This window comes from Dipteris shenzhenensis, chromosome 10 (genome assembly GCF_047967505.1).
Source record: "Dipteris shenzhenensis isolate YYH24624 ecotype China chromosome 10, Dip_SZ_1.0, whole genome shotgun sequence".
NCBI classification, from domain to species: Eukaryota; Viridiplantae; Streptophyta; class Polypodiopsida; order Gleicheniales; family Dipteridaceae; genus Dipteris; species Dipteris shenzhenensis.
Window position 1 is genome coordinate 1,806,646 of NC_141605.1, and position 12,402 is coordinate 1,819,047.

General features: G+C 42.6%; 1 protein-coding gene across 1 annotated transcript in view; it reads right to left on the reverse strand.

Moving 5' to 3' along the window:
• Positions 1-4,787: 4,787 nt before the first annotated feature.
• Positions 4,788-12,402, reverse strand: part of LOC147897250 (Nucleic acid-binding, OB-fold-like protein) — a 174,810-nt gene continuing 167,195 nt past the window's right edge. Inside the window, exons 13-14 of the mRNA XM_087380505.1 lie at positions 12,233-12,296; positions 4,788-5,165 (exon numbers count right to left, since the gene is read on the reverse strand). Of these exons, the coding sequence (XP_087236631.1) occupies positions 5,061-5,165; positions 12,233-12,296 (169 nt within the window). The 3' untranslated portion in view covers positions 4,788-5,060. The remainder of the gene's footprint in view (positions 5,166-12,232; positions 12,297-12,402) is intronic.

Here is a 12,402-nt window from a genome sequence, read left to right on the forward strand (position 1 = left end):
CTGTTCGCCGATGTATATAGGCTTTTCTTCTTCTCCGTCCAAGGCAAGATTCAGTTTCCTTGTCTTGGCTAGTCCTTCATAAACTGGGGTATCCTCAATATTCTCTGTTTCTATGAGCTCTGATTCCCTGACTAGCCTAGGCATTGCTATTGTTGCTTCTCCCTTAGTGTACTTTTTGAAGTAATCGGGAACTTTCCTTAGGCATTCATGGCACTTTGATGTGCTTGCTTGGCTACTAGCTCCACTCGAAGATATTTGGTCCAATTCACTTGTGTTCCCTTGTTCTTTTTTGTTACTATTCACCATTTCACTCTTCATTCTCACATTGGGTTTGAACTTTCTAAGCTTTTTGCTTTGTGAGACCGGTGATGGATTTTCAATAGGAGTTGCACTCCCAAGGAGTGGTTCTTTGGTCATACAAACACCTTCAAGCCCTTTAGGATCCCATTTAAATTTTGGGGACTCAGGTGCTTTTGTGGGCTTAGTTAAGCACAATTCCACCAGTCTGGTCAGCATTCTTTCGAATTGGTTGAAGTGCTCTAAGAGGATACAGAAGTTGCCTGCTCTTTATCTACGAGCCAAGGACGTCGTTGCTCAACCATAAGCGGTTTGCAAAATAGACTTTAAAGCTTACTTGAGTAATGCATTCAAACTTGCATTGCTCCATCCATAGATGGTTTGGAAGTTTAGGAACTGAAGGGAGGCACGTAGAACAGAGAATGTGCACCCCTCAAACAGTGGAGTCGATGCTGCGGTAAAAAGATCGCCCTACTCCATGCTATCATCCCTCCCTTTGGATTGATGGACATATAAATCCCGCACCATATCATCAAACACCTCCTCCTCCACGGCTTCATGAGGTAATGGCGGAGGGCTACTATCACCATCACTCCATGCATCCGTAACGGTCCCTCCTAGAGATCCCACCTCATATCGCCAACGCTTCGCCTCCTCACGATGAGCATAGGGCAACATATGCGGGTGGCCTTTTAGCATTGTACACCCTTCTTTTTCCTAGACCGATTGCTATTAGCTGGTGCTGAAGGGTCGATCTTGGGGTATTCTATGGCCATGAGTGCCTATAGGATTGCCAAGTCATTGTCAAATACTTGGCCCTCCAAGGTTGCATTATCAGCTTCTGTTTTCATATCCCATTTAATGTTGGCACTGTAATCTTCTATTATGGACTCTTCAGGGTGACTATCCCACTCGATGCTTGTCATAAAGACTGGCATTTCCACTACTTCTGATTCATCATCCCAGATTGGTGCTTCTAGTTGTATCATTTGGGCATCCACATCTGGCAACATTAGATGTGTTGCTTTACAATTATCTATTGTAGCCAACGTCTGTATCCAATTATTGATGTCACTTTGTGTATCCCCTTCTATGGGCTTTAATACATTGGTAGGCACAAGGGATGCATGATTGGTGGCTGTAGTGGGGGAAGTGTCCTCAACATTTCTAGGAATAGTGGGTTTGATTTCCCCTGTTCCCAGATTTATCTTAACAGTAGTTTCTCTATTTTGAATAGTAATTCTATCAGTGCCACCCCAATCATGGAGTACCGATGCTTCCCGAAGCCATGGTCTTCCCAACAATATTTGGTATGCTGTGGCTCTCTTGGGAAGATCCAAGATAGTAAATTGGAGAGTGAACCTTACTCTAGCAATTTTTGTTGACACATTGTCAACAATACCCAATGGCTTCATTTTCGTGTGGTCAACTAGGCGGATGTTAAATGTGGCCTTTTGCATCAGAGGCAGGCCCCATTCTTCATAAAGCTCTCTTGCCAGAATGTTTACTCCAGCTCTGCCGTCCACTATTGCTGGGTATTGGCCAAAGGTTTTATGCTCCAGCGGGATGGTTATATTTTTTATGACATCCCTAGCACCAAATTATACTGAAATTACTTTTTCCTCTTCTTCAAGTGGGGGGAAGAGGGGAAGGAGAGGTGGGGTTGGAGGGGGTGGGAGGTGGGGGAGTGGAGGGGGGACGGGGGGTTGGAGGTGGGGGGGGGGAGGGGTGGAGGAGGGGGGGGGGGGGAAGGGGGGGGAAGGGAGGGGAGGGAGGCAGGAGTAGAGGTGGAGGAGGGGGGTAAAGGAGGAGAAGGGCTGGGGTGGAGGTGGGGGCGGAGGGGTGGGGGGGTGAAGGAGAGGGGGGGAAGATTGAAGGGAGGGGTGGGGGGAGGTGGAAGAGGAGGGGGTGGGTGGGGATATGGGGGGGGGGAAGGGGAGATGGGGGTGTAGAGAGAGATAGAGAGATGGTGGAGTGGAGGATAATGGGAGTTTAGAGAGACGTAGAGAGATGGTGGGGGGGAAAAAGGGGAGGTGGAGAGGGAAAAGGAAAGATGGGGGTGTAGAGAGAGATAGAGAGATGGTGGAGGGGGAAAGGATGGTTACCTTGAGTAGGGGAGATATGGGATGGACGAAAAAAGTGGAGGTCGTGGGGAGGAAGATGATGGGAGGTGGTGGTAGAGATTAAAAAGAGGTGACGGAAAAAGTGGTGGTGGAGGGGGGGTTGACTGAAAAAGTGGTGGTGGTGGTGATGAAAATGGTGGACGGAAGTTGGAGGACGAAAAATAGAGATAGACGGAAAATATGAAGGCTTAACAGAATTTGGAGAAGAAAGTGGCTTGCAAAAGTGTGGGAAAAGAAGTAAGAGGGGTTGGTGTTGTTTTATAGGATGTGGGAGGATTAACGGTTAATTTTTAGTGTTTAGTGTATTAATGTGATTTTGTAAGTCAACATTATCCTTTTGCACCATTTGGAAGCATTTCATACTCCTTTGCCTTGAGGGATGTATCTTGAATGATTTTTCGAAGGGGGTTCTTTTTCACACATGCAAACACGTGCTCTGCTTTCGTTTCACGCGCTAATGTTTCCAATAACGGTGCCAAAATGTTGTCATTGTTTCTCCCAAGTGCAAGTTGCAAGGATATTGGTTACCTACACTCGTGTCGTTGCTTATTATAGTATAGGAGTCACAAGTGTAGCAAAGGTCCTCGGGTCATGTTCCGATAAGAGGTGTAGGCTAAAGCGTGGAAAGCAAAACTCATGCATGCGTGAATGAGAAAGAGAAATTGATCATAACGATTAATGGAGGCCCTCGCCTCCACAGGAGTTCAAGGGTTTAGAAGAGAATTTCAGGGTTCGAAAGAGGGACAGGGTTGAGAGAGCTAACTAGGAGTTCTAGGGTTCAGAGGAGGTTGCATGGTTCAAGAGGAGTCCAAGGTTGAGGAGTGGAGAACTAGTCTCCTTCGCGGATTCGAGGAGTGAGGGTTGAGGAGCAAGGACAAGGAAGGAGGAGGAAGGACAAGGAAGGAGGAGGAAGAGAGAGAAGAGTGGAGGAGGAGAGAGGGAGGAGGAGGAGGAGGAGGGAGGAAGAGATGGAAGGAGGAGGAGATTAAGGAGAAGGATGGAGGAGAAGGAGGAGGAGGAGGAGAAGGGAGGAAGGAGGAAGAGGAGGGAGTACAAGGATGGAGAGTGTAAGGGTAAGGACATGCTAGAACACGATAGTGTAAAAGAGCATGGACACAATGAAGATCAATCATATGAACACAATAGTGAGCTTGAACACTGAACCCCAAAGAATAAGAGCTTAATTTTATTGAGAGATATTTACACATGTTGGTCTCTAAGTACCTCCGTGGTGGGATCTCTTTTGTAGGAGACCTTTTGAACATGAGTCCTCTACTTTTGAAGGGGACGTTTTGGATCTCTACACAAAGTGGGACCTTTTGGATCTCTTACACAAAGTGGAGGGACCTCAGAAAGTATAGGTTTTTAATCTCTCTCTAGATTTAGTATTTCTCTCTCTAGATCTTAATTTTGCAAGTATGATTGAATAGTTTCAAGAGAATTTCGACCATCCTCATCCTTTAAGATTCATCATATCATCTTTCCGGCTCAAGATATTACAATCAAAGCTTTGTCGCTACTCTACACACACAAAGCTTTCATAGTTGTCCTAAACTACACTTCTGGCCCTTGTTGCCACAAGGTTAACACCCAAATAGAGGTATATACAACAAAAGTCGAATATTGTAGAGTTAGTGATACTTACTCATCTCCCACTTGCTTTATATCCAAAATCATACTGAAATAAGCATTTTTGCTATAAACTGGTATATTAACGTTTAGGCTACTTAGTTTGAAGGTCTCGATATTGTTTACCAAGGGTAGTGGGATGGATCACACCCTTAAAATCTTGTCCCAATTTGCCTTTCCATTAGGGAGAACAAGGAGATCCTTTTGATTTGAAAATTTAATGATTTTCTATTATCCCATGGACATAGTCACATGGGTGTGCATAAGCAAGGCTACCAAAGCCACAGTGTGCCCAAAGAGGAGAGATAGCATCATGGACCATCTCTTTGCCTCACACACACACACCACAAAAGAAGAGAAATAACGCAAGCACCATAAAATGGCCACGGGGAAAGGGGGCTTTGTTCCTCCCATTCATCACCCAACTGCACATACATGTGCCTGTGTTTGGGTGTGCTTCGTGTGCACCACCATGTAGTCACATGTACGAGGGGAAGAAACTGCAATAGAGAATTTGACACGATGACAACATGTTTAAGTCAAAATAATGAATGAAAATACATTTTGCTTGCAATCATTAAAAAAATGGTGATTGATACTTGGTGCAATAGGAAACGTTTTCTTTGTGTGAACTGCCTCTTTTCAACTCATCATTCATGCTCAAAATACATTACAAAGCTTTTAAAATAAATGCCGACATACAACAGAAATCCTATTAGCATTGTATTAGCCTACATCGAAGCCTCAACAATTTTCTTTGTTTCCAAGTCCATCAATCAAAATAACTCCCCAAGAATCATCGACAGAACAGCTGATCCTAGAAAAGGTAATTCTCACATCTCTTCTGCAGTTATAAAAGCATCCTGCATGTAGGTCTCTACCCTAATGCCGTTACTCAAAACACTTCACTACCAAGGTGTTAGCTCTATTTTAATGTATTGTTCCTTGCTGCCATGCTGATTCATTTCATCGCAGGCTAGCTGCCAACTTCAGAGCATAAAAATAAATTGTTCATTTGATTGTTGCTTTGGCTAATGTAGATTTGCAAGGTCCTGCCTCTGTCATAAAAGGAATGCCTTGATATGTAGCAACACCATTTTCATCAGTAAACAGACCCTGCAAAAGCCAAAAAAAGAGAGAACAAGTTCCCTTTTTAATTCAGATTATCATGGTCAATAACCACAGATGCAGCAGCATCTAAACATGCAAGAGCACATACTTACATTAATACCCACGTATATTGTTGCACATAAGCACACATCCATACATGCCCATCTTAACTGACCAACCAATTTTAAGGCTACCGACTTCAGCAAATGAGAACAGAACACGAAAGTTGACAAATACAATTCTTGAGGAAAAAGGAAGCACGATCCGACTAGCAAGGGAGATAGCATGCAGAGGTAGGCAGTGCCACTGTAAAGCTTAAATGGTGGCACAGAGGAGGAGGCACGATTCACCATCACAAATTCTTGGCACTGTGGTCCCTTGCAACGTGCATGGAATGGATTCCAGGTCTCTCCCTTTGCTGACTTCCTCTTTAGGCCCTCTAAGGCTGAATCATCATCAATCTCACGAACCATGCTGACCTTTGTCCCTAATTTGGCTTTGCACACACTCTGATGCTACAGGGTCCATTGCACACCACAATGTAAACAAGGATTCTTCTTTTTTCTTTCATCAATGAGGGCCTGAGATAATTGCTTCACCATCTTCTCTTTCTCTCACATAAGTCATCCTTTGAAGGAGATTTGAATAATGCCTTTGCATCCTCAGTCTTGTATGCCTTGTATGCCCCATATTGCTGCCATACGGAGAGGAGGTTGTGGAGGATGCAGGTGGCCTCTTTTCATCAGTAGGAATGTCTTTGATTAAAGGCGTGGTACCAAAATGGCCAATACAAAGAGTCTTCTCCTTCACATTGCATTTGGGTTCATATAATTCAGCCAACTGCATAGCCTCCTTGAGTTTTGTGCTGCCACATCTGAGGCCATGCTAGGATGCATATACCTAGATGAATCTAGGAACATTCCCAAACTCATCCTCTAAAAACACAGCATAGTGCAGTTTCAATCTCATGATAGTCACTCATAAGGTTGAAAACCATAAACTCCATCACGCATAGCAGGGACTAGCTACTATGACAGTCTAATAATGAATTTAAGCAATGCTAGGATGCAGTCCAAGAATGAATTTAAGCATAATCTTCCATCATCAAGGCCATGGATGAATAAAGCCAATTTCCAGAACTATTTGACATAGTTTAGTCACTAATCCTTGCTAAGCCAAATCATACCATCTGTTTATATATTAATCCTTGGCTAAAGGAGAAATAAAAGTCTCAAAAATTTCCCTTTTATATCCTTCCTAGGTATCAATTACCACACCATCTAGATACACATGCCTCCACCATGTGTGGGGAAAATCTTCAAGATGACGCACAGCAAACCTTATTCTTTCCAGATCCCATTTTGGATACGGTCTTCCAATCCACTTATCCACTCTTCCAGCTCACTGGGTGAACCAGATTACCTTTTGAATTGGGAAAGGATAATCTTATCTTTAACATCACTGCCCTTCCCTGATGCAACCCTCCTCTAGAATCTGAGGGTCTGACAGTCTGAACATATTGTTGGAATGTAAGGACTGACCTGAGATCAGCAAGAAGGCCTTTGTATTCATTAAATTGCTGGCATAAACTTCAACGTCTGCACTGGCACTTTTCTGAGCTGCACCTTGTGGAAGTTTGCTTTAGTAGCTGCCTCTTCATACCTACATGAGCCCTTCTAGCAGATGCCATAAATCCATCAGGATTAGTCACATGATCAAGGTAATCAACTGAATCACGGGTTGCTTCAGAAATTGTTTCTAGGGGTCTCTTCCCTTCTTGAATTTGACTTCTTTTTGGTTGATCAAATCCTTTGTTCATTGTGGCAGATAAATTCTGCAGCCTTTGATCCATCCTGTGATTCTTGATCTTGATTTCATCAGTCAATTCTCTAAATTCCTGAAGCATAGGGCCCAAACAATTTTGAATGAACTGCTTCTGAATCAATTGCATCTGATTTCGATAATAGCCTCCATAGAAACTTGAGTGTGCCCACAGGATCTTGATTTTGAATTGAATTCTCAGCCTGCTCTCCTACTACTGAGCCCACTTCCCATAATTGCAATTTCTTCAATTGCTTCTCCCTTTATCCTAGGGTCTAAATCCATCATTGCTTGCCTTTTGGACTGATTTCCAGGCTTCTTTCAAGGCATTAGGAATGCAGAGAAAACCAGAATTCAATCATTTTCACTATTCTGAACCAAATTAGAAAATTTCCCAAATTTAAAGCAATACTGAATTCAATGGGGTGCTAGCAGAGAACAGAATTGCTCGAAATCAGCTGGGATTTAGAGAATCTGACAGTTGCGCCTGGCAAGAAGGATAATGTGCTCCAAAATTGGGGCAATTCAAATCCGATTGATATAATACTTGGCACAGCCCTTCCAGTTGTAATTGCAATTCCGTATGTCATGTCAGAGCTGAATTTGGGGCAGATTTCCACAATTCGAATTTAGCATCTGCGGCTCGCAGGAAGGACTCTTTACTGAAAAAGCAAATCAATCAAGATCCAATCAATCTGATACTTGGTGGGGAACTTAAGAGTGCTGAAGCGATACAGTATATCAAATTTGATTGGTCTTAAATAGCTTAGTCCTGCAGATTGTAGGTGTTGAAGAAAATTCCCTACACCAAACATACGCACCCAGAACAGCTCCGATTCAAGATTTTTTCCAATGATCAATTGCAGGTTTGATTCAGGAGATCAACCCGACCACATTGATGTCAAAAAAATTCACATCTGATAACTTTGAATTTTTACCCTCTAACATGTGGCAACAAGCGATTGAGACAACTGTCCGCAACCAAATTTTGCACAGAGGTGTGTCACAGGCTCAAGAACACATGCTCCAAATTTCAAATGAAATGGACCACCTTTTACCATGGTTGTATTGCTCTAATACAACTGAAACAGAACTAGACCTTACTCTAGCTAGCTCTAGCTAATTCTCGAGATGACTTTACAATCCTAGTCTAGACTATTTCAATTCTTAGGGCAGAAAAGAATAATTCAACCATGAAGTTCATTGCCTCAGTCAGATCAATTCCATTCATTAGCTTAGAATCATAATTCTAGAAAAGAACACGAAGGTACCTTTTAGATTTGGGAGAGAAGTAACTCAGGGGCTGGACAGTCAAGGTTAACTCCTTATTGAACTTCAGCTGGAGCCAAGAGCTCTAGTGTACAAATCCAATTTGGCATTGTCCCAGTGTTCAGATCAAAAGCTGAGTACAAATGAGACATACAGGCCTTCTATAGGATTAAGGCGGGCTGTTTTACAACTTTGTATATGGCATAATATCCCAAAACTGTGAGTACTACCTACAAAGCCATATAAACAGCTTAACTAAACTAACTCTTTTTTACATTATCGTCGTGCTGTGCATGACTTTCATCGTGATAACAGCATTGTACTAACTAAAACACTTGCCAGAGGGCTGTATAATCTTAATTCTTATGAGAGAGGGGCCGTTGTGGAGGCACATGCAGTGAAAGACTCGGTTATTGCAGACACTCAAGGACCATCTCAGTTATGGTAGCTTCATTAAGATGCATTCATAGGACATCAAGGTAGATCTTCCAAAAATGCATGCACTTTTAAAGCACATTTGTGAGGGATGCTTGATGGGAAAGATGCACAGGGACTTTATTATTTTGTCACATTTGTGGATGACATCAGATGCTATACTTGGATTTGTGTCTTGAAATCCAAGTCACATGTCTTTGCTTGCTCCAAGCAAATACTTGTTATGATTGAAATGAGAGTGGCCACAAGCTGGTTACACTTCGTACTAATAGGGGGGTAAATCTATGTCACGTCAGTTTGCTGATTTTTTAGCAGCTTGCAGCATCATACATCAATGCACTGTCGCATATACACTGGAGACTCTAATGGAGATGGCTGTGTATGTTAAAGGGTAAGTCTGCCCAACAAAATTTGGTTGGATGCCATCATGTGTGCAAGCTATGACATCAACTAGGGCATCGAAGACCATTACACCCTGCATGGACAGACCGTAAGCCCGTGATTTCACATATGAGGGTCTTTGTTTGTTTGACACATGCTCATGTACCATCTCAGCTCTACCACAAGTTGGAGGATAAGGCAGCAAAGTTTATTTTCATTACAGATTGTACCACCCTAGCATTGGATAAGCCATTGTCAAAGAGATGCCGTTTTTGCTGGGCAAACAGCTTTGCCTTGGCTGGACTGTCAAAAACAGCCTGATGTTAATGCCTCAAATGTCCTTCAAACATTGCTGCCCCTTTTCAAATCCAGTACAGATTCACATCATCCACTGGAGATTTTAAATCTCCCTACTGCAACTCATTCTCAGCCTCGAGTGCTGGAAACATTCAGCCTGATATGCCATTTATTCAGGAAACGGTTGTTCTTAGACAGCACAAAAGAGTCCCAAGATGGCTCTTAGATCCACTTAAGGAAGCGTGCTTGATCGCTACAAAGCCCATCTTGTTGCTAAGGGCTATGCTCAGCAGCAGGCCATAGCTCACAGGCATCAACAGGACATTAAGACTGCCCTTCTTCATGGTGACTTGCTTGAAAAGGTATATTATATGTCAGTCAACCTCCTGGCCTTGAGGTTAAGGTATCTAAAAATAAGGTATGCCGGCTGCACAAGGCCTTTTATGGATTGAAGCACACACCACGGACATGGAATGTATTCATGCGCATTTGATTCCCCTTGCTTTTCATAACAGTGTGGAGCAGATTTGCTCATTCTTATTCTTTATGTGGATGACAAGCTTATAACTGGGCCATCTACTCAGCAAATTGCAGCATTTAAGGCTGATTTGCAGCAGTCTTTTGCCATGATAGGTCAGTTGCACTCTTATCTTGGATCAGTTTGCTTACTTTGAAGGGGCATTGTGATGAGCCAATCTAAGTATATTGGACAGAGCTTTCAGCTTGAGGATTGTAAGCTGGTTTTGACACCTTTGGAGCCTGACTTCTGTTTTTCCTCAGAGGATAGCAGTGATCCATTTGATGCCACTCTATATTAGCAGTCTATTGGTTGCCTGCTTTATTTAGGCCACGCTCGGCCTGATCCTCGGTATATCGTTTCCCAATTGAGCAGGTTTATGCACAAACCCAATACACAGCATTGGCAGGTAGTGACAAAGTCCTCCGTTATTTGAAGGGCACACAGCATTTGTGACTTCTCTATGATTCACCGATCATGCATGCTTTCACAGACAGTGACTATGCCGATTGTTATGACACTAGGGTGTCGCATAGTGGCAACTGTTTTATGCTTGGGACTTCATGCATCTTCGTTCAGCAAGAAGCAGCCAATTGCTACTCCTAGTTGTGAGGCTGAGTACACAGCAGCCTTTACAGCTACTGTAGAGTGTATCTGTCCTCATACGCTACTTGCAAATGTTGGTTAGACATCTTTTGCTACTGTCTACACTGACGGCTAGATAGCTTTGGTTCTTGCATGCAATCCTGTGCATGAAGCACATACTAAGCACATAGAGGTTCACTATCATTATGTCAGGGAGCAACTGTCAGCTAGAGACATACAGTTGTCCTATCTTCAAACACATAATAACTTGGCAGATCTCTTCACAAAGGCTTTAGCGACCCAAGTTCGAAGTTTTTTGGCAAGGTTTACACCTGGTACCTTTTGTTACGTGAAACAGCTATCCCTATACTATCATATATCCATTACAAACGAACATTGAAACCATGATTTAGTTTCCAGGTATTCCTGTGGTATTTCAGCCATACTATGGCAGGCCTTGTAGGCTAGATTAAGTCCTTTTAGGACTGCTAGTACTGTTTTTACAGTTAGTCCTCTCTAGTGTTAGGACACTTAGGACTAAGATAGACCATACATACAGTATATGGCTGTACTATGTACTTTTAGGCGTTATCATTTCCTGCAAGCACCCTTGAGCTGTTTCATACTCCTTGCACTCCCATTGCCTTGCACTTTGTCAAGTTTCCACTTTTCTCCACACTGATGACACTCATAACTTTTCCTTCTTTCCTCAATGAGTGAAGTAGTCAACTGTTTCTTCAAATTGTCTTTGTCGACTTCCTTGGGTTTGCTTTTGCTCATTTCTGGGCTACTTTTCCTAGCTTTAGCTTTCCCCAGCCTGCTATGGTATTAAAATGCAAGGGGAAATTTTAATACACTTTAAAGGCAGGTCAAAACGTGGCATTTGTCATTTAGTGAAGTATCATACAAAATGAATCATCTAGTGAACTGTCTCACACAAATGATACACGATAAAGACGTGCATTGTGATTCCGCTATCACCTTTTCCATATGTTTGAGAGCTCCAATCCTGCAGACATCCTGTGACGAGACTACCTTTGCGCTAACACAAATTCGTTCACAACATCTCTTCACAATGCACACTCAGAGTTTCCTCCTACCATATTCTGTAATTTTCCTCATTTGTATAGGGAGCTTATTCATTTTTCCATTAAGACCATGGATGAAGGACATTTCCTGCAAAAGGATGACACAACCCTAAACTACGACAAAAACCCCATAGGTGTATTAATCTGTAAACATAACACCACTAACTTCCCATTTATTGATAGTCTGACAGGTACTCTAACCCACATAGGTCTCGCCTAACACAGTTTTGGTTAGCAAACAGCAACACAAAACAATACACTAGCAGAAAACACCCAAGAACAAGAAACCATGGTACAGCATTCGACAGCTAGACCATGGATGAAGGACATTTCCTGCAAAAGGATGACACAACCCTAAACTACGACAAAAACCCCATAGGTGTATTATCTGTAAACATAACACCACTAAATTCCCATTTATTGATAGTCTGACAGGTACTCTAACCCACATAGGTCTCGCCTAACACAGTTTTGGTTAGCAAACAGCAACACAAAACAATACACTAGCAGAAAACACCCAAGAACAAGAAATCATGGTACAGCATTCGACAGCTAGAAATGAATGGATAAATACACAAAGAAGTGGTGAAGAAATCAGCTTCCAGGGTTGGATGCCCGAACAGGATCACATCACAAAGTCCACCACTGGAGGACAGAACCTTTACATTTCGGAAACTTACTGGTAGTATCTTCTCCAGCTGCTTCTTCTTTGGATTGAGAACTTCTTCTGGCTTTCCTTCATGCCTGCATGGCCATGTATGCAGTAGATATCATGGGTAACTACAAGGTAGCACAATGAGTATATATATCTCCATAAGACAAGAATAATCCAATCTTACAAATTAAAATT